Source organism: Phasianus colchicus, chromosome 22, assembly GCF_987193195.1.
Source record: "Phasianus colchicus chromosome 22, bPhaCol1.hap1.1, whole genome shotgun sequence".
Taxonomy (NCBI): domain Eukaryota; kingdom Metazoa; phylum Chordata; class Aves; order Galliformes; family Phasianidae; genus Phasianus; species Phasianus colchicus.
Window position 1 is genome coordinate 6,918,865 of NC_143457.1, and position 15,604 is coordinate 6,934,468.

The 15,604-nt window shown below is 63.4% G+C and overlaps 4 protein-coding genes across 8 annotated transcripts; 1 reads left to right on the forward strand and 3 right to left on the reverse strand.

Annotated features, from left to right (window-relative positions):
* Positions 1 to 28: 28 nt before the first annotated feature.
* On the reverse strand, positions 29 to 2,678 carry RPL22 (ribosomal protein L22). Its single transcript, XM_031613410.2, has 4 exons — positions 2,530 to 2,678; positions 2,092 to 2,196; positions 1,301 to 1,425; positions 29 to 230 (listed from the first exon to the last, which is right to left on the reverse strand). The coding sequence occupies exons 1-4, from the start codon at positions 2,539 to 2,541 to the stop codon at positions 86 to 88; spliced, it is 387 nt and encodes a 128-aa protein (XP_031469270.1). The 5' UTR covers positions 2,542 to 2,678; the 3' UTR covers positions 29 to 85.
* A 261-nt stretch (positions 2,679 to 2,939) lies between these two features.
* RNF207 (ring finger protein 207) lies at positions 2,940 to 8,065 on the forward strand. Of its 4 annotated transcripts, XM_031613300.2 has the most exons (17): positions 3,331 to 3,539; positions 3,612 to 3,744; positions 3,827 to 3,971; positions 4,039 to 4,120; positions 4,198 to 4,273; positions 4,338 to 4,463; positions 4,567 to 4,613; positions 4,713 to 4,785; positions 4,893 to 4,961; positions 5,048 to 5,116; positions 5,205 to 5,326; positions 6,341 to 6,530; positions 6,611 to 6,796; positions 6,871 to 6,922; positions 6,998 to 7,115; positions 7,202 to 7,282; positions 7,544 to 8,061. In XM_031613300.2, exons 1-17 carry the CDS (start codon positions 3,349 to 3,351, stop codon positions 7,716 to 7,718), a joined length of 1,935 nt encoding a protein of 644 aa, XP_031469160.2. In that variant the 5' UTR covers positions 3,331 to 3,348; the 3' UTR covers positions 7,719 to 8,061. The 4 variants fall into 4 exon arrangements, with proteins under 4 accessions (XP_089979006.1, XP_089979005.1, XP_089979004.1 ...); XM_090122880.1 differs by having other exon boundaries at positions 2,940 to 3,539; positions 3,827 to 4,120; positions 7,507 to 7,645; XM_090122879.1 differs by having other exon boundaries at positions 2,962 to 3,539; positions 3,827 to 4,120; positions 4,573 to 4,613; positions 7,544 to 8,065.
* Positions 8,066 to 8,194: 129 nt separating this feature from the next.
* ICMT (isoprenylcysteine carboxyl methyltransferase) lies at positions 8,195 to 11,649 on the reverse strand. Its single transcript, XM_031613299.2, has 5 exons — positions 11,401 to 11,649; positions 11,232 to 11,320; positions 10,890 to 11,059; positions 10,118 to 10,335; positions 8,195 to 9,950 (listed from the first exon to the last, which is right to left on the reverse strand). The coding sequence occupies exons 1-5, from the start codon at positions 11,632 to 11,634 to the stop codon at positions 9,768 to 9,770; spliced, it is 894 nt and encodes a 297-aa protein (XP_031469159.1). The 5' UTR covers positions 11,635 to 11,649; the 3' UTR covers positions 8,195 to 9,767.
* A 52-nt stretch (positions 11,650 to 11,701) lies between these two features.
* GPR153 (G protein-coupled receptor 153) lies at positions 11,702 to 15,484 on the reverse strand. Of its 2 annotated transcripts, none has more exons than XM_031613298.2 (6): positions 15,359 to 15,484; positions 13,766 to 14,235; positions 13,182 to 13,611; positions 12,930 to 13,119; positions 12,665 to 12,855; positions 11,702 to 12,595 (listed from the first exon to the last, which is right to left on the reverse strand). In XM_031613298.2, exons 2-6 carry the CDS (start codon positions 14,140 to 14,142, stop codon positions 11,957 to 11,959), a joined length of 1,827 nt encoding a protein of 608 aa, XP_031469158.2. In that variant the 5' UTR covers positions 14,143 to 14,235; positions 15,359 to 15,484; the 3' UTR covers positions 11,702 to 11,956. The 2 variants fall into 2 exon arrangements, with proteins under 2 accessions (XP_031469158.2, XP_089979007.1); XM_090122881.1 differs by having other exon boundaries at positions 13,766 to 14,785; positions 15,359 to 15,448.
* Between the last annotated feature and the right edge of the window lie 120 nt (positions 15,485 to 15,604).

Consider the following 15,604-nt stretch of genomic DNA (forward strand, 5'->3'; position numbering starts at 1 on the left):
GCCCCCCCCAACAGCCGGAACGCAGCGGTAACAATTTTTCCTACAATTTATTCAGGAAAATGTACAAAACGTTTCCGGCTCCGCTTTAGTCCTCCTCCTCCTCCTCCTCCTCGTCCTGGTTGATCTGGAAGTAGCGCAGCTCGTAGCTCTCCTTGCTGTTGGCCACCACGCGCAGCCAGTCGCGGAGGTTGTTCTTCTTCAGGTACTTCTTGGTCAGGTACTTCAGGTACCTGCGGGACAGAGCGGCTGGGCCCAGCGCACGGCAGTGCCCACAGCAACGCCCACGGCTGCCCGGCCCGCTCACCTCCCCCCAGCCACAGTCGGCAATGGAGCCCCCAGTGCTGCCCTCAGCCCCCTGTGCTGGGGAACGCCTGGATTCCACGTGCACACGCCAGCAGTGACCCTCGACACCCCACCCCCCCCTCAGGCTGGCAGCCACCACCTCCCCCTGCCCTCCAGGAGGGGCAGAACAAGGCGCCGCTCCCTGCACGTTTCAGCAGCTCCCCAGGATGCGCTGAGCATCGCGGTGACACCAGCAGACCATCACACACCGCCCTCTTCCCACTGCTCCAAGCCTCCAGTTCCCCCACTTGCCATCTCTGCCCACAGCAAAAATCAACATTATCAAGGCCAGATAAGAGACAGAAATGTCAGGCAAGAGCCAGGCAGACAGCCAGCAATATGAGAGTAAGGTGGCTGTAATGGAACAGCCTGGATATATACCAGGCATGGCCACACAGGTAAAGGCCATGCCCACACCGACTGCCTGCCTGCCACCTCAGAACACTAGCAGGATGCTAAAGGTGAGACTAGCAAAGGAGCACCCCGCCCCAAATTCCACTGCTGTCAGTTGTGCATCGCACACAGCCATCCTGCTGAGGTTTCATCTGTCTTAATCCCTCAGAAACAGTCACTGTACCTAACTGCACATGGTGCTTTACCAGGTCAGCACACCTTGATGCAAAGCATCACTTTATTACTTAGTGCTTCCTCACACATTCCCATTTTAGAGGTTCAGATCTTGCACCTCTGGCACAAATGATGCCATCCCTCACCAAGCACTGCAACCCCAGAAAAACAAAGCACCTCCTCATGACGTTCATCCACTGCAGTGCAGAGGGAAACTCACACAGCACAGCTCAATCCCATTATAAGCAAAGGACCCGCAGCCCTCATTACCCGAACACCGAGCCACCAGCACACACCGCCCAGTGCTGTGATCCCAGGGCTGCACAGTGCTGCCTCACACACCCAGGGCTCAGCACAGCCCACAGCCCTGCAGCACCCACCACGTCCTCACCTCTTGGAGAAGGGCACCTCTGAAGTAACAGTGATCTTGCTCTTGCTCCTCTCGATGGTCACCACGCCACCACCCAGGTTTCCAGCCTTCCCGTTCACTTTGATCCGCTCCTGTAAGAACTGCTCCTGTAGGAGGGAACAGACGCTCAGTCAGGGCTGTTGGCAGCTGTTCACACTCAGCATTTCAACGTTTTGGTCAGAACTAAGAGGAGGCAAAAGGACCACATGTCGCTGAAGAGCAAAGGAAACCCTTCCCCTGTGGGCCTGGATCCTCTCGGAGTTCCCATGGGCAAACATCACAGCTCACACCTGCACAGAAGGGACACACTAGAGGCCAAGTGATTACAGTAAGATGACATCTCCCACGTTGTGAGCAGGGCAAGGCACATTCTAATTTCCCTTGGACTCACCGACCCCCACAGGTCCTTTCCAAATAAAGTATTCCCAAAAGACACTTCACCACAAACCCACACCACAGAGACGCGCTTGTGTCTGAACTCAGCAACAAAGCCTGACTGAAAGCACCCATCAAACAGCGATGGAACGCGGTGCTCTCCTCCAGTGCTGCTCCTCAAAGCTCAGTGTGAAATAAAACCCCACAGAGATGGATGCTAAGTAGTGCTCACAGACACGCACACGCTTCAGCCGCAAGCTGTGAAGCAGCAATAAACCTCAATAAACCTCCTCCAGCACTCAGCACCGCACACCGAGGCTCCGGGCGCCCGAGGAGTGCAGAGCAGGAGAGGAGCAGAGGGGCCACACGCTGCAGCCCCGGGCAGCCCCGGCACTCACAAAGTTGGCGGCGTCCATGATGCCATCCTCCACCGGGTGCGTGCAGTCCAGCGTGAACTTCAGCACCTGCTTCTTTTTTTTGCCACCCTTCGCTGCGGGTTTCTTCTGCGGGACGGGGAGAGAGAAAAGCCGTGAGGGTCGACGAGAGAGGAACCGGGGGCAGACAAAGAGGACGGGGCGCCGGCAGCCGGGAGCGGCCGGCGCTTCGGGGAGGGAAGCAGGGACGGGGCGGGAGCCCCGCACCGCCCGCACCGCCCGCCCGAGCCCGGCGGAAGGGGGAGGCGGAGGCCCCGGCCCGGCACCACGCGTAGGTCCGAGCTGCGCGAGGCCGGGCCGGGCCCCCCGGGAGCGGAGTCGGGCGGACCCGAGCGGCCGGCCGGGCAGGGCGGGGAGCGGCCCAGAGCGGGCAGGAAGGCGAGCGGCGCGGCGAGCACTCACCACGGGCGCCATGGCGGCTCCAGCGAGGGGCAAAAAGGGAGCGCCTCCCCCCGCGCATGCGCGGAAGCGCTCTCGGGCGGCCACCGCGCACGCGCCGCCCCCTGCACCGCCTGCGCCCACGCCGCCGCCGGGCCGCGCGCAGGGAGAGCGGCGGCGCGCGCCGTGCGTAGGCAGCGCCGAACGATCGCCGGAACGATCGATGGATTCCGGCCGCTGCGCGCCGCCGGGCCCCGCCCGCTCGCGTCTCTGCCGGCGGGCAGCGCGGCCTGGCCGAGGCCGGGGGCTGCGAAGGGGCGGGGCTGCCGGCTGGGGGCGGGGCCAGAGCGAGGGGGCGGGGCCCGGATCCCGCCGGCAGCGGCCACGTGCGTGCGGCAGGGCGCCGTGCCCCGCGGCGGGCGGACGTGCCGTTGCGGTGCGGGCGCGTCCCCGCAGTGCCGCGGAGCGGCCGACACGGAGCGGCCGAGGAGTGACCCGTCACCAGGGACACCCCGTGAAGGGGAACGCTCCATCGCTGGGGTCATCCCGTCACGGGGACGCATCTCCGCGGGGGGCGGCCCACGGCAGCGGCACTCCGTCACCGCGGAGCGCCCCGACACGGGAAACGCCGTGTCACCAGGGACGTCCCACTGAAAGGGACGCCCCAATACCGGGGATGCCCGAAAGACAGCGACGCCCCAATGACGGGGACACCCGTCGCGGGGTCACCCCACGAGGCCCCATCCCCGCACTGCCCCCCCCGCGAAGCCCGCGGTTAAAAATAGCCGGGCCGGGAGGATCCGCCCCGCGGCGCTGGGGCCGGCGGCGGGGCCGGGGCTGCCGATGGCGGGCGGCATCTTCTCCCCGCTGGGGAGCTGCGCGGAGCTGGAGCAGGGCGCCTGGCACCCGCTGGTGTGCCTGCTGTGCCACGGCCCCTTCCAGCAGCCCTGCCTGCTCGACTGCTACCACGCCTTCTGCGCCAGCTGCCTGCGGGGCCGCGCTGCCTCCGGCCGCCTGCGCTGCCCCCTCTGCGGGTACGTGGGGTGCGTGGGGACTGCCCCGCGAGTCCCGCCCCGCGCCGGTGCTCAGTCCGCCCCTTCCCTCAGGCATCCCTCGGTGGTGCGGGGCGGCACGGGGCTGCCACCCGTGGACCGCCTGCTTCAGTTCCTGGTGGACAGCTCGGCGGAGGGCTCGGAGGACGCGCAGTGCGCCAACTGCGACCGGCGATGCGCCGAGGCGGTGAGGAACCGGCAAAGCTCGGGACCCCGCTGTGACTTCGCCGCCCCCACCGCCGCCGCCACCACCGCCTCTGTACCAGCAGGACTTGGACACCATGTGCTTCTGCAACACCTGCAGCCAGCCGCTGTGCGCCCCGTGCCGCGAGGAGACGCACCGCGCCAAAGTCTTCGCCCGCCATGAGATCGTGTCGCTCAGCAAGCGCACCAAAGCCATCCACAAGAAGTGCCGTGAGTACCGCCCGCGGGCGCCGCGCTGTGCCGTGCCACACCGGCAGGACGTCCCTGTCCCTTGCAGCGCTGCACGAGGAGCCCTACATCATGTTCTCCACCGAGAAGAAGTCCATGCTCTGCATCAACTGCTTCAGGGACATGCAGGGGTAAGTGTCCCCGTGTCGCAAACGCTTCCCCATGGCCACGTGTCCCAGCCGTGCCCTCGATGCCCGCCTCGCCACAGGGAGAGCCGCGCGCACTGCATTGACATCGAGACGGCGTACGTGCAGGGCTGCGAGAAGCTGGACCAGGCGGTGCTGGTAGGTGAGTGTGGGGTCAGGTGCGGGGCCGCAGCAGTGCCGCAACCTCCGTGCTGCCCCGCAGGCAGTGAAGGAACTGCAGACATCCACACGTGAGGCCATCGTCCTCCTCAAGGCCATGATCGAGGAGGTGCGCAACAGTGCCAGCGAGGAGGAGTCAGCCATCAACGCCCTGTTCAGCGGCATGCAGGTGTGGGGCTGTGCCCGTGGGTGTCCCAGCAGCCCCATGCCCTGTAGCGTGGTGCAGGCGTGGAGCTGAGCTGCAGGACAAAGTGTGCCCGTGCTGTTGGCAGGAGCAGCTCTCTGACAGGAAGAAAGCACTCCTGAAAGCTGTGCAGAGGTGAGGGGCTGTGGGGCCTCGGGCACCACTGCAGGTGTTGGGGCAGGGTGCCCTCGAGTGCCTGGGCAGCTCCTCATGGCCGGCTCCTGCTCTGCACAGCCAGCACGAGGAGAAGGAGAAGGCGTTCAAGGAGCAGCTGGCCCACCTCGCCTCCCTGCTGCCCACCCTTCAGGTAGGGCCGGGTCGTGTCACTCACCCCTTGGTGTGCCAACCCCTGGCTCTGGGCTGAGGGTCAGACAGACTCCAGGGAAGTGGCAGCAGTGACGCCACTGTGCGCAGGTCCACCTGGTGATCTGCTCAGCCTTCCTGAGCTCTGCCAACAAAGCTGAGTTCCTCGACCTGGGCTATGTGAGTAGTGCTGGCACTGCACAGTGCATGGTGCCGCAGTGCCAGGACCTCACACAGCCCCGACCCACCTCCACACTGCCTTCCAGCAACTGATGGAGCGGCTGCAGAGGATCGTCAAGCTGCCGCACCGCCTGCGGCCAGCCCAGACCAGCAAGGTAGCATGGGGCTGACCCCTGCCTACCCCCCCATGGGCAGCTCCAGCCCCAGCCCTGCCCCAGCCCCACTGCCCATCTCACCCTGCAGATCAACACCGAGTACCGTGCAGAGTTTGCGCGCTGCCTGGAGCCCCTGCTGGTGCTCACCCCTCGCCGCTCTGTGGTGGGCAGTGCTGGCGGCATCGGGCCTGGCATCACCGGAGCAAACATGTGAGGTGCTGGGGTGGGGTGGGCAGAGGGGGCCACGTGCTGTGCCATGCATTCCCTCCCGCATCGCTGCGTCGCCGTGCCAGGCTCACCCCCCTTCCCTGCCCTTGAGCCTGTCCCCATGAAGGTGGCACGGGGACAACATAGAATGCAGCTGTGCTGATGAACGACAGGCACGGGGGCTTCAAGTGACAGTTCTGGGAACGGGGCAGGCAGTGCTGGCAGTGGACACGAAGCAACACTGCGCTCAGTCCCCAGCCGCACCAAGGGCCATGCCGTGCTCCAGCCAGCGCCGTGCCAGCTCCTGCTCACCGCACACCCCGCTTCACCGCGGCCCCGCAGCCTCTTGGCCCGCCACTATTTTTATCAGAATTTCAGAGAAGTGCCCAGCCGTTCCTTGCTGGGATATATTTAGGCCCATTGATGTCACAGTGGCGCGGGCCCTGCCAGGCGCTGCCGGCTGCTCGTCCCGCGGAAAGGACAAACAGGCGCTGCCACCCATGGGCACCACTCCTCACACCCGGCCGGGCTCTGCGGCATGGGGCAGCTGAGCACCAGGACAACGGAGCTGCATAGCAGGACTGCAACGCTGCACGGTGGGATCGTGGCATTGCTTGATGGGGAAGTGGTGCTGCTTAGTGGGACTGCAGCGCTGCACGGGGCCAGCAGGGAGCTGGGGGAGGCGGTGGCAGCAGTAGGGGTGCAGGATGGGGCAGAGGTGGGCATGGAGCTCCTGCACAAACGTGGCTGCACCGAGCTGGCTCCTGCCTCCTTAGTGCCAGAGCTGAGCTGGGCAGTGAGCACCAGCGCAGGGCTTGTTATAGAAGCCTGATTTTGGGACAGCACAACGTGCTTCCAACCAACCTGGGTACCCGAGTGCAGGAATACACCAGGGGGGCTTGGGAAGCTCGTATCCCAGGGGTTGGACATCCTCAGCCCTGGACGCAGCTCCAGCTGCAGGGAGTGCCAGGTCCCAGGGGCCGCCCTCTGCATCCCACCGCTGTCACCTCCATGCAGGATCCCTGGCAGCCAATGCTCCAAGACACTGATGGTGCCCAGCTGCCCCCCCGCTGGCGATAAGATGTCCAGCAGCTCCATGGTGCGGAAGCCGACGCTGCACCGATACATCAGCACCAAAGTGCTGCTGGCTGAGGGCCGTGAGACGCCGTTCGCTGAGCACTGCCGCAACTATGAGAACACCTACAGGGTATGGGGCAGGTGGGGGGAGAGAGGAGGATGCTCCTGACCCTCACTGCCTATTGCCGTGCCTCTGCCCTGTGCACGCAGATGCTGCAGACAGAGATCCAGGGCCTGAAGGACCAGGTGCAGGAGCTGCACCGTGACCTCACCAAGCACCACTCCCTCATCCGCACGGAGATCATGAGTGAGATCCTGCAGAAGTCACTGCAGATGGATGTGCAGATTGCAGCCCACTACTCCTCGGTGGAAATGATGCGCAGCGTATTTGAGGAGGTGCGGGGGCAGGATCCCTTCCTCCCTCCCCCAGTGCTGCGTGCCTGTGCCAGCAGCACCCGTTCCCATTGCAGGTCTGGGAGGAGACGTACCAGAGGGTGGCCAACGAGCAGGAGATCTACGAAGGTACGGCTGACAGGCAGAACCACCCCAGCAGCAGCTTGGTGCTGCAGGGCACAGACACAGCACTCTCGCCCCCAGCCCAGCTCCACGACCTGCTGCAGCTGCGGCAGGAGAACAGCTGCCTGACCACCATCACCAAGCAGATCGCGCCCTACGTCCGCTCCATCGCCAAGGTGAAGGAGCGGCTGGAGCCCAGGTGAGCAGCACAGGTGCTTTTGGTGCTGAGGCCCATCCCTCTTCCCCTTCCCATACCCAGCCACAATCCAGCTCATCCTGCTGCAGGTTGCAGGAGCCCCGGGAGCCCAAGGATGAGCACACACAGATGCTGCTCAGGATTGATGACAGCAGTGAGGCATCGCAAAGGTAGGTGACAGCCGGGGTCTCAGTGCAGACACCTCAGTGCATGGGGATGCCTCATTCCAGCCCCTTGCGCCGGCAGCAGGACCATCTGCATTGCCCCATGCCTCTCTGGACAGTGAGGAGGGAAAGCAAAGCGCTTTCAGGGGGCCAGGTGCCCTCGCGTGCCCTCTGAGCACAAGGGATCGGAGGGGATTAGAGCTCTGGAAAAGAGCTGCTTAACCCAACAGGCTCAGCTGCCTGCCCAGCCCGCTGCCCCTGCCCTAGGGACAGCTCACCCGGCGGCACAGACGGCAGGGAGCAGGCGCTGGGCAGCCGAGGGGGCTGCACGCCTACTCTTATCCCCGGGGACCCACCCCCAAAGAAGAAGGAGCACCGTGGGAGTGCACAGAGGAGTGGGACCCTGAGTGCAGACCGGGAGGAACCCACAGGCTCAAGCTGAGCACCTGGAGATGTGCTGCTCCGCATCGGCTCTGACCGACTGCAGTTTGCTCAACCAGGGGCAAGTGTGGTAATGGTCAGGCTGTGTGAGAGCTGCCCTGTAGAGGCACAAACTTGCATCCAACATACCTAGATGCTACTTACTTTTGTCTTTCTGTTAGCAGTGGTTATGGATTTCCTTGTAGTATGTTCAAACACACGGCTTGTGCCATGAGCAAGGATGGAAAAATGTGGCTGAGTTTGTAGTGTATCAAATAGCAAATATCCTGCTTAGGATGACTGAAAGAAAATTCCTTTATATTCCCCATCTTGTGTGTCAAAAGTGAAAATAAAAGCGCATAAATGGACTCTGCTCTTTGTTCTGGCCCAGGGCAAAGGGGTTTGCCAGGTCTCATTGGTCCAGCCCTTCTCAAAAAACATTGAAACAATTAAAAATAAATAAATAAAATTGACCTCACAAATAACTACACAGAAATCAACACTACCTGGTTGTTATATTTTCATGTTTGCTCTTCTCCTCCAAGCTAAAAACATAGTAAAAGAATCAGTGAACGTTTTAAGCTGATACTCAGTGCAGAAAGTACTCTGTAATACAAAGCATAACCCCGAGAATAAAGGATTCCACATAGGTTAAGCAAGTAGAGACCAAGGATTTGCACCTGTCTCACCAGCTATGCAACTCAGTTACTGGAAGTCGTAGTCATACTTCAGTGTAACTCTGAAGAGTACTGAAAACCCATTGGGAGTTATAAAATTAGGAATTCAAGGTTTGATGCTCTGACCATCACCTCAAGGTCCCCAAATAACAACCAGACAGAAGTTGGCAATTATTTTTTTTCTCTTTTATAAAAAAAGTCACAAAAGCGATTCCCATCAGTGCCCTCTTTCCTGAGCTGAATCACAGTATCTTGCCAAGGAATACTGCAAGCCCGAAGCATGTACTGACAAGCGACTCATTTCCATTCCAGCAAGGAAGAACTACGTAAAACCCAAGAAAACAGTGAACCTCTTTGGTATATCACAACTGAATAAATTATACCACAAAGCTTGAATAGGAACCATTTCCAAAATGGCAATGTTTAAAATAGCATTAGCTAGCCAAACTTTTTTTGTTTATAGAGGATTTCCCTGGAAGCTTCTCCCATCCACACCAACATCCCAGGTTTTCCCCCAGACCAAGCACTAAGCTCTCTGAAAGCCCTCCTCCGACTCTCCAAACCAAAGCCCTGGGATCTCTGGGGACAGAGCTGGCCAGTGAAGACACCTGGGCAGGGCAGGAAGCAGCGTGATTTGGAAGCAGGTCTTGGACGAGCACCGTCTGCACGCACAGAGCAGACACAGCAAGGAGGTTTGGGATAGAAGCAGCCGGATGGCTCCTGAGCTCACTGAGAGAAACGAGAGCCAGCTCATCCCCCGGGCATGGCATGGAGGTGCCGGCAATGCAAGAGTGCCAGGAGCATGGAGGAGCTCCATCAGCAGTGTCAGGGGAACCCCAATGTGTGCCGTGCTGCCAGCTGACATCCAGATGTTCCACAGACCGGTGCATCTGACAAGACGAAAGAGAGAAGCGTGCTCCTGCAAGCTGTCTGAGAAGCAGCCAGGGGCTTGCAGGACCAGGCCTCCAGAGATTAAAGCTGTGCTGTCTGGCTTGTAAGGTCAAAAAGCTTTAAAACTGCGTTATGCCATAAGAACGACATTCCAGCTGGCATCTTTCCAGTACAGGGGTGGAAGGACAGAACTCATTCTCCAGAGGAATCAGTCCACATGAGCTTCAGTACAATTCAGCTGTTTTAGGCAGGAGGATCGTTTCTCTTTAAGATTGCTATAGGCTAAGTTATCCAGAAGATCCCTGAATGTGCAACGGAGGACTCTTATCTCAAGGAGGATGAACAAGCTGCTGATCTCCTAGTGACCTGGAAGGCCGCCCAGCCCTGCAGCCCTCAGCGAGCGGACAGCTGGGAAATGGGAGCAGGCTGCTCGGCGCCAGCACTATGCATAGTTCCTCACCCAGAGCTGAAGGTTTTCTCAACCAGTCCAGTTCCAGCCTGTGTTACAGTTCCACTTTCACTCCTTTAATAAAAGGGAGACCTGATGGCACCTTCCTTTTGTACTCCAGATATTCCTCTCCAAAAAAGTGAATGAGGGTGATCTCCTCCTCTTCTATCCTCTCCCTGAAGAAGCGCCAGGATGCTAACGTGTAGCCAACCACGCAGATAGGATTGCAGAGCAACACCTGCCAGCAGACAACAGTGGTTAACGTCCCTTCGGCTCCACCACGGCCCCATCTCCCCAGGAAACTGATGCTGACAGCCCGCGGTTCTGTCACATAAAGGTTTGGGGCAGCATTAACAAACAATCAGATCATAGGAGGAAAGGATCCGAGGGTTTTGTATACAGTACCTGTGTTCCAATACTCCAGTAAAACCATCCCACGTAAGACGGGTGCCGGAACCACCCATACACCCCACTTGTCACCAAAGTATGAGTGTCCGATTTCTCATTCTGAACAATATGGTTGAAGTTGGAGCCAGCTGTGAGCATGGCAGCTTTCCTCAGACAATCCCCAAAGATCACCATCAATAACCCTACAGTACTCAGCCAGGTGATCTGCTTCATCTCTGCAAGTGAAGAAGCACGGGTCACTACAGGTTCGAGCAGGGGACTCCGCGCTGAGGGCAGGGGGTGTGGGTGGGACCCCAGGGAGGTCAGGCAGGGACACAAAGGTGGCTGGGCTTCTGCCCCACCTCAGAGCAAAGCAATGAACATCGCACAGGCTGTGCTCAACACGCTGCAGCTCTGCAACAAGAAAAGCATCAGCTGCTGCACACCTGCCCATTAAATGAGTGAACTGCACCATCTGCAGCATGCAGTGCTGCCACTCTGAGAGAGACAGCATGAAGCAGGGCCTGGCTTTGTATCGTGAAGCAAAGCTCAGGCAGAGCAGAGCTCACCCAGCAAGCTTGGGGCTTGGTAGCCAGGCCTTCCAGCCATCCCCACTGCGGGGAAGGACAGCACCGCCCTCTACCAAAAAGCAAACAGATTTGATTTGCAGGCACATGAATTCAAGCAAGGCTATTTCTATTGGCAGTACAGCTTTTCAAGTGTGGCCAGAAGCACCGTCCAAGCACGTGAGCGGGTGCGTTGGGAACCACAGCACGGGGCTGGGGCTGACCTGGCAGCAGGAGCTTCTCCAGCGTGAACTCCACCCAGGAGGAGAGCGCGGCCAGGTTGTACTCAAAGCTGTGGTTGAGCAGGAAGGAATCCAGCGAGAGGCTGCGTGGGTTGTTGATGGCCGTCACCAGGTACTCGGAGTAGTGGAACAGCGACAGCGAGCACATGTACCTGCAGGGAGGGGGCACCGCAGGGCCCGGGGGTCGCTCGCATCTCGGTCCCAGGGCCCGGCGACCCCTCCTCTCCCGGTGCCGCCCTCCCGGCTCCGTGACAGCCCTCCTCCGCTCCCGGTGCCCCCCCTCGGAGCACCGCCCAACCCCCCCAAGCCTCCCCCGGCCCTCACCAGCCGAAGTGCCGCCACGCGGAGCGGCCGGCGCTCAACAGCAGCCCGCAGCCGAAGGCGAAGCCCAGGAAGCCGGCCCGGATGGCGATCTGCAAGCAGAGAGCAGGCAGCGCGCTGCCGTCGGCGCCGCGGCCCAACCCGGCGCCCCCCGCACCGCACCGCCCCGCACCTTGTACAGCGGCCGCGGGTAGAGCAGCAGCAGCGCCGCGTTCACGACGGCCACGTGCAGGGCGAGCGCCAGGCGGCCCCGCAGGCCCGGTGCGGCGAGCAGGGCGGGGGGGGAGCCCAGCGCCAGCGGCAGCGCGGCCACCGAGGCGCCCAGCAGGAAGGCGGCCAGACTGGCCCGGGCCTCCCGGCCCAGCCGCCCGCGCCGCCACCGCCCCGCCGCCTCCGTCGCCGCCATCTTGGCGGCACGCCCCGCCCCGCCCCGCGTCGCCCTGGAAACGGCTGCGCGCGCAGCTCGACGCCCTCGCTGAAGTTCTCGCGAGATGATCCGCCCCGCGGCGGCGCTCTCGCGAGAGGGCGAAAACCCGCGCCTGCGCGGTCGCCGGGGGACGCCGTTCGGGGCGCCCTGTGCGCGGAGCCGCCCCGCCCGCAGCGCGCAGCTCTAAGCAGCGTTTTTTTATTGAAAATTGAAAAACGCGAACGGCAGAACGGGGGCGCGTCCCCGCAGTCCTTAGCGCGGAAAACGGCGCGCTCCCTCGGGCCCGTGCCCCCGCGCCGCCCTACGAGGCCGAGCCGATGGAGTCCGACAGGAAGGTGATGTACCCCGAGGAGGCGGACGGCGAGCTGAAGAAGCTGCTGGTGCTGCCCCGCCCGCCGTCCCCCGGGCCCGGCCGTTGCGCCCACGGCTCCGCGCCCGGCCCCGCTCGCTGCGCCCGCCCCGCGCAGCCCCCGGCCGGCGTCGGGACGGGGAGCCGCGCCGGGTCCTCGGGGGCCGACGGCCTCCCCGGTACCGCGAGGCCGGGCGGCCGCCGGGGCTCCCGCTGGAGAGCGGCCAGGGGGAAGGCGGAGAGCAGCGCCTGGTGCTGCGCCGCCGCGGGCAGCAGCGCCACCGAGGCCGAGCGCCCCGTGCCGCCCGCCGCCCCCCGCTCGCCGCCGAACGCGTGCAGCTCGGCCAGGCGAAGGTCCTCGCGGGAGAGGCGCAGCGGGACGGCCAGGCTGTCGGCGGAGCGGCGGCGGAAGGCGAGCCGCTCGTCGGGGTGGGGGCTGAGGCCGTGGCGGGGCCGGTCGCGATGGGGGGCCAGGAGCCGGGCCAGCCCCGCCGCCTCTCCGCCCGGCCCCCAGCGCTGCAGGTACGCCGCAATCTGGCCGCCGGTCCACAGGTCTGTCTCGTCGTGAGAGAAGCGACGCGGTGGGGGCACCTGTGGGAAAGCATTGTTAGCACTGGGGGCTGCGGCGCCGCTGCCCCGGCACCCACCGCCCACCCTCACCTGCAGGTACTGCATGCGGTCCCCCGGCTCTGTCCTGGCAGGGCTCACTGGGGGCAGGCCCTGCTCCAGCACTGAGAAGTCACGCGTGGCGATGGGGTCCAGCACCAGGACCTCGGCCGCGCAGCCGTACTCGTAGGGGCGGTCGTACACCAGCTCTCCTGCCACGGCCACCGCGCCCTCCAGGCTGCTCTCTGACAGGAATGGGTGCGCTGTCATTTTGGGCACACCCTGCCCTCAGCGCATCCCCCCCTGCCACGCACCCCACCTTCGTCCTCGTCATCGTTGGCCAGCACGGTGCGGCACTTCTCGCAGACAGCACGGGGGTTGGCACGGTAGCGGTCGCAGGCCCAAAGGAAGAGGGGCAGGAGCAGGGACTGTGCCAGCGAGCACCAGAGGAGACACAGCACCATCCACTCGGAAGAGGTGTCCGAGCGCAGGCTGGCAGCGCTCACCACCTGTAGCACCAGCCCATCACCAGCAGCCCCACACACCCGCACCCCTTCCCAGTAGCACTCACCAGTACTGGGAAGCCCATCAGGATGTCATAGATGAGGACAATGACAGTGATCAGGTAGGTGATCTGCAGGGAGGTCTTGACAGACTCGGATCCGTCAATGGAAGAGCGCCGCTTGCCCTGGGCATCCTCCACCACGATGGTGGGCACGTGAAAGCGGCTGTTGCTGGCACTGGGGCCGCGTCGACCCAAGACAGTGTGGAAGAGAGCAATGCCAATGCAAACAGCACCAACAGCCATACTGCCCCCAATGAGGAGCAGGAAGCAGACACCAAAGCCCAGGCCAATCTCTGTCACAACAAAGCGGCAGTCCCTGGCGTAGAAGCGCTCGGTGGTGTCGTGCCACCCCACTGCCGGCAGAGTGGAGAGGATGAAGGAGACCATCCAGATGCCCATCACAGTGTGAACGGCTTGCTTCCTTGTGTTGCTCAGCCTGGGGAGAGGGGCAGAATCCACAGAGTGCTAAGCACAGTGGGGTCTGCATGCCAGTGCTTGCTGCCCTCTCCCTGAGCTCCAGCACAAGCACTGAATCACGCCCGGGGATGTGATATGGGGCAGACTGGGCCCCATATCACATGGGGTGGTACCTGTAGTTGACGGGCCAGCGGACCATCCACATGCGGTGGTAGGAAAGGGAGGTGACAGAGAAGCAGGTGACCAGCGTCAGGGTGTAGAAGGTGGAGACAAAAACCTTGCAGAGCCCCTCGTTCCACTCGTAGCCTGAGTGCCACCGCCGGAGCTGCACCACAGCGTATGTGGTGATGGGGATGGCAGTGTTGAGGATGTGGGTGCCCGCCAGGGAGCACAGCAGGAACTCCAGCGGCTTCCACTTCTTCTGCTTGGCACTAATGCTGAGGATGCCCCAGGCGTTGGCGAGCAGCGAGACGCCGGCACACGCCAGCCAGGCTACCGCATTGCCAGGCAGCTGCTGCTCATTGTGCATGGTGGAGGGATGGAGCACCATCAGCAGGGCGCTGTGGGGCTGCGGCTGGAGGCATCCTAGGGCACGCTGTGCTCCATTGGGGCGGGCAATCCTGGGTGCTGCCAAGCCCAACACCTGCAAGCGAGTGAGGCTGTCAGCAGCACCACAGGCACCCCACAGTGCCACCACAGCCCGGCAGGCTTTTCCCCACTAAGGAGACGCCTGAGCTCGTGGTGCCGCCGGCACTGCAGCCTCCCGGCTATAATTAGACTCCTAGGGATGAAGCAGCGAGCAGGCACTGCTGGCACAACCGCCTCACCCTGGGCCCTGGGGGCTGCCCATGTCCCCGCACTGTGATGCGCAGCGCAGTGCTCGGGGACCCCCACACGGGGCACAGCTCAGCACCCAGAACTACCCGCACGGCTGCCAAACGTCAGGAGCTATTCTGGGCTTTCCATTAGAAGATTTTCTCTCTCTTAAAAATAACTGTAGGAAAACAAGCCTCCAGAGCCTGCTGTGCCGCCAAGGGAAACCCGCAGCCCACGCCGCCGGCGCCCCGGGAAGTTCCCGAACACCCCACATCCGCGGTGCCGGCCGCGTGGGTCGTGCAGGGGTTGCTCCTCCACGCGTGACAGTCCCCGCACGGGGGCACCACTCGGCCGTCCCCGGGGGGCTGTGCAACGCGCTGAACAAAAAGAAGGAACAAAAAAATAAAAAGAAGAGGGAAAAAGCATCCGCTATTATGTAACCGCGGCCCCTTCGCATCCCCCCGCGCGCGTCTCTCGGGGGATTTCGAGGCGCGGGTGACACAGCCTGGAAGCGCCCCGGTGCCACCCGCCTCGGCGGGCCGCTGCGCGGACGGTCAGTGGACGCTCCGTCCTCCGCGGATGCTCCGGAGCCGGCAGCCCCGCGCTCCCCCAGCACCCCGGCCGCGCCTCCCGCTCCTCGCCGATTCCCGGCACCCCCCCACGGCTCAGGCCCCCCGAACGGACCCCGGGCCCGGAGCGGGGAGGCGTCGTCGGGCAGAGCTCCGCCGCCTCCCCTCGGGCCGCGCGGAGGGGCCGCCCGACCCCAGCGCCGCTCCCCCGGTCGCTCACCCCCATGGCCGCAGCCGCCGCCCCCCGCCCACCCTCGGCGCCACCGCCCCCCGCCCGGCACCGGAGCCCCGCGCTCCTCGGCTGCCCGACGGCGGGTGCACCCTGCGGGCAGCGGGACGCCGCGAGTGCCGGGTTCGGTGCCGGTGCCGCCCCGCCCGTACCTGCCGCCGCGTGCGTAGCGGAACCCGGTGCCGTGCCCCGCCGCGGGGCTGCCGCCCGCACCGAGCCGAGCACCCAGCCGGGGCCGCGGCGGGCGGGCGGGAGAAGCACGGCGCATGCCTCGGCACCGCCCGCCGCGCCGCACGGGCACGGACCCCGGCCCGGCCCCCGCCCCCCGAGCAGCCCCGGCAGCGGCCGCCCGAGTCCCGGTGGGAGCCGCAGCTCCGCCGTTCCGCTCCCCGCTCCCG

Excerpts from the sequence above, each read along its gene's own strand:
- RPL22 (XM_031613410.2), bottom strand. Across the intron at positions 1,426-2,091 it reads TCATGGACGCCGCCAACTTT|GAGCAGTTCTTACAGGAGCG; the intron begins GTGAGTGCCGGG and ends TCCCTCCTACAG. Across the intron at positions 231-1,300 it reads GAGGTGCCCTTCTCCAAGAG|GTACCTGAAGTACCTGACCA; the intron begins GTGAGGACGTGG and ends TCTGTCCCGCAG.
- RNF207 (XM_090122878.1), top strand. The coding sequence starts at position 3,182 with ATGCCCGAAAGACAGCGACGCCCCAATGACGGGGACACCCGTCGCGGG. Across the intron at positions 5,327-6,340 it reads GGCATCACCGGAGCAAACAT|GATCCCTGGCAGCCAATGCT; the intron begins GTGAGGTGCTGG and ends ACCTCCATGCAG. Across the intron at positions 6,797-6,870 it reads TGCGCAGCGTATTTGAGGAG|GTCTGGGAGGAGACGTACCA; the intron begins GTGCGGGGGCAG and ends TTCCCATTGCAG.
- ICMT (XM_031613299.2), bottom strand. The coding sequence starts at position 11,634 with ATGGCGGCGACGGAGGCGGCGGGGCGGTGGCGGCGCGGGCGGCTGGGC. Across the intron at positions 11,321-11,400 it reads ACCCGCGGCCGCTGTACAAG|ATCGCCATCCGGGCCGGCTT; the intron begins GTGCGGGGCGGT and ends CTCTGCTTGCAG. Across the intron at positions 11,060-11,231 it reads GCGTGGCGGCACTTCGGCTG|GTACATGTGCTCGCTGTCGC; the intron begins GTGAGGGCCGGG and ends CCCTCCCTGCAG.
- GPR153 (XM_031613298.2), bottom strand. The coding sequence starts at position 14,142 with ATGGTGCTCCATCCCTCCACCATGCACAATGAGCAGCAGCTGCCTGGC. Across the intron at positions 13,612-13,765 it reads CGCTGGCCCGTCAACTACAG|GCTGAGCAACACAAGGAAGC; the intron begins GTACCACCCCAT and ends CCCTCTCCCCAG. Across the intron at positions 12,856-12,929 it reads CAACGATGACGAGGACGAAG|AGAGCAGCCTGGAGGGCGCG; the intron begins GTGGGGTGCGTG and ends CATTCCTGTCAG.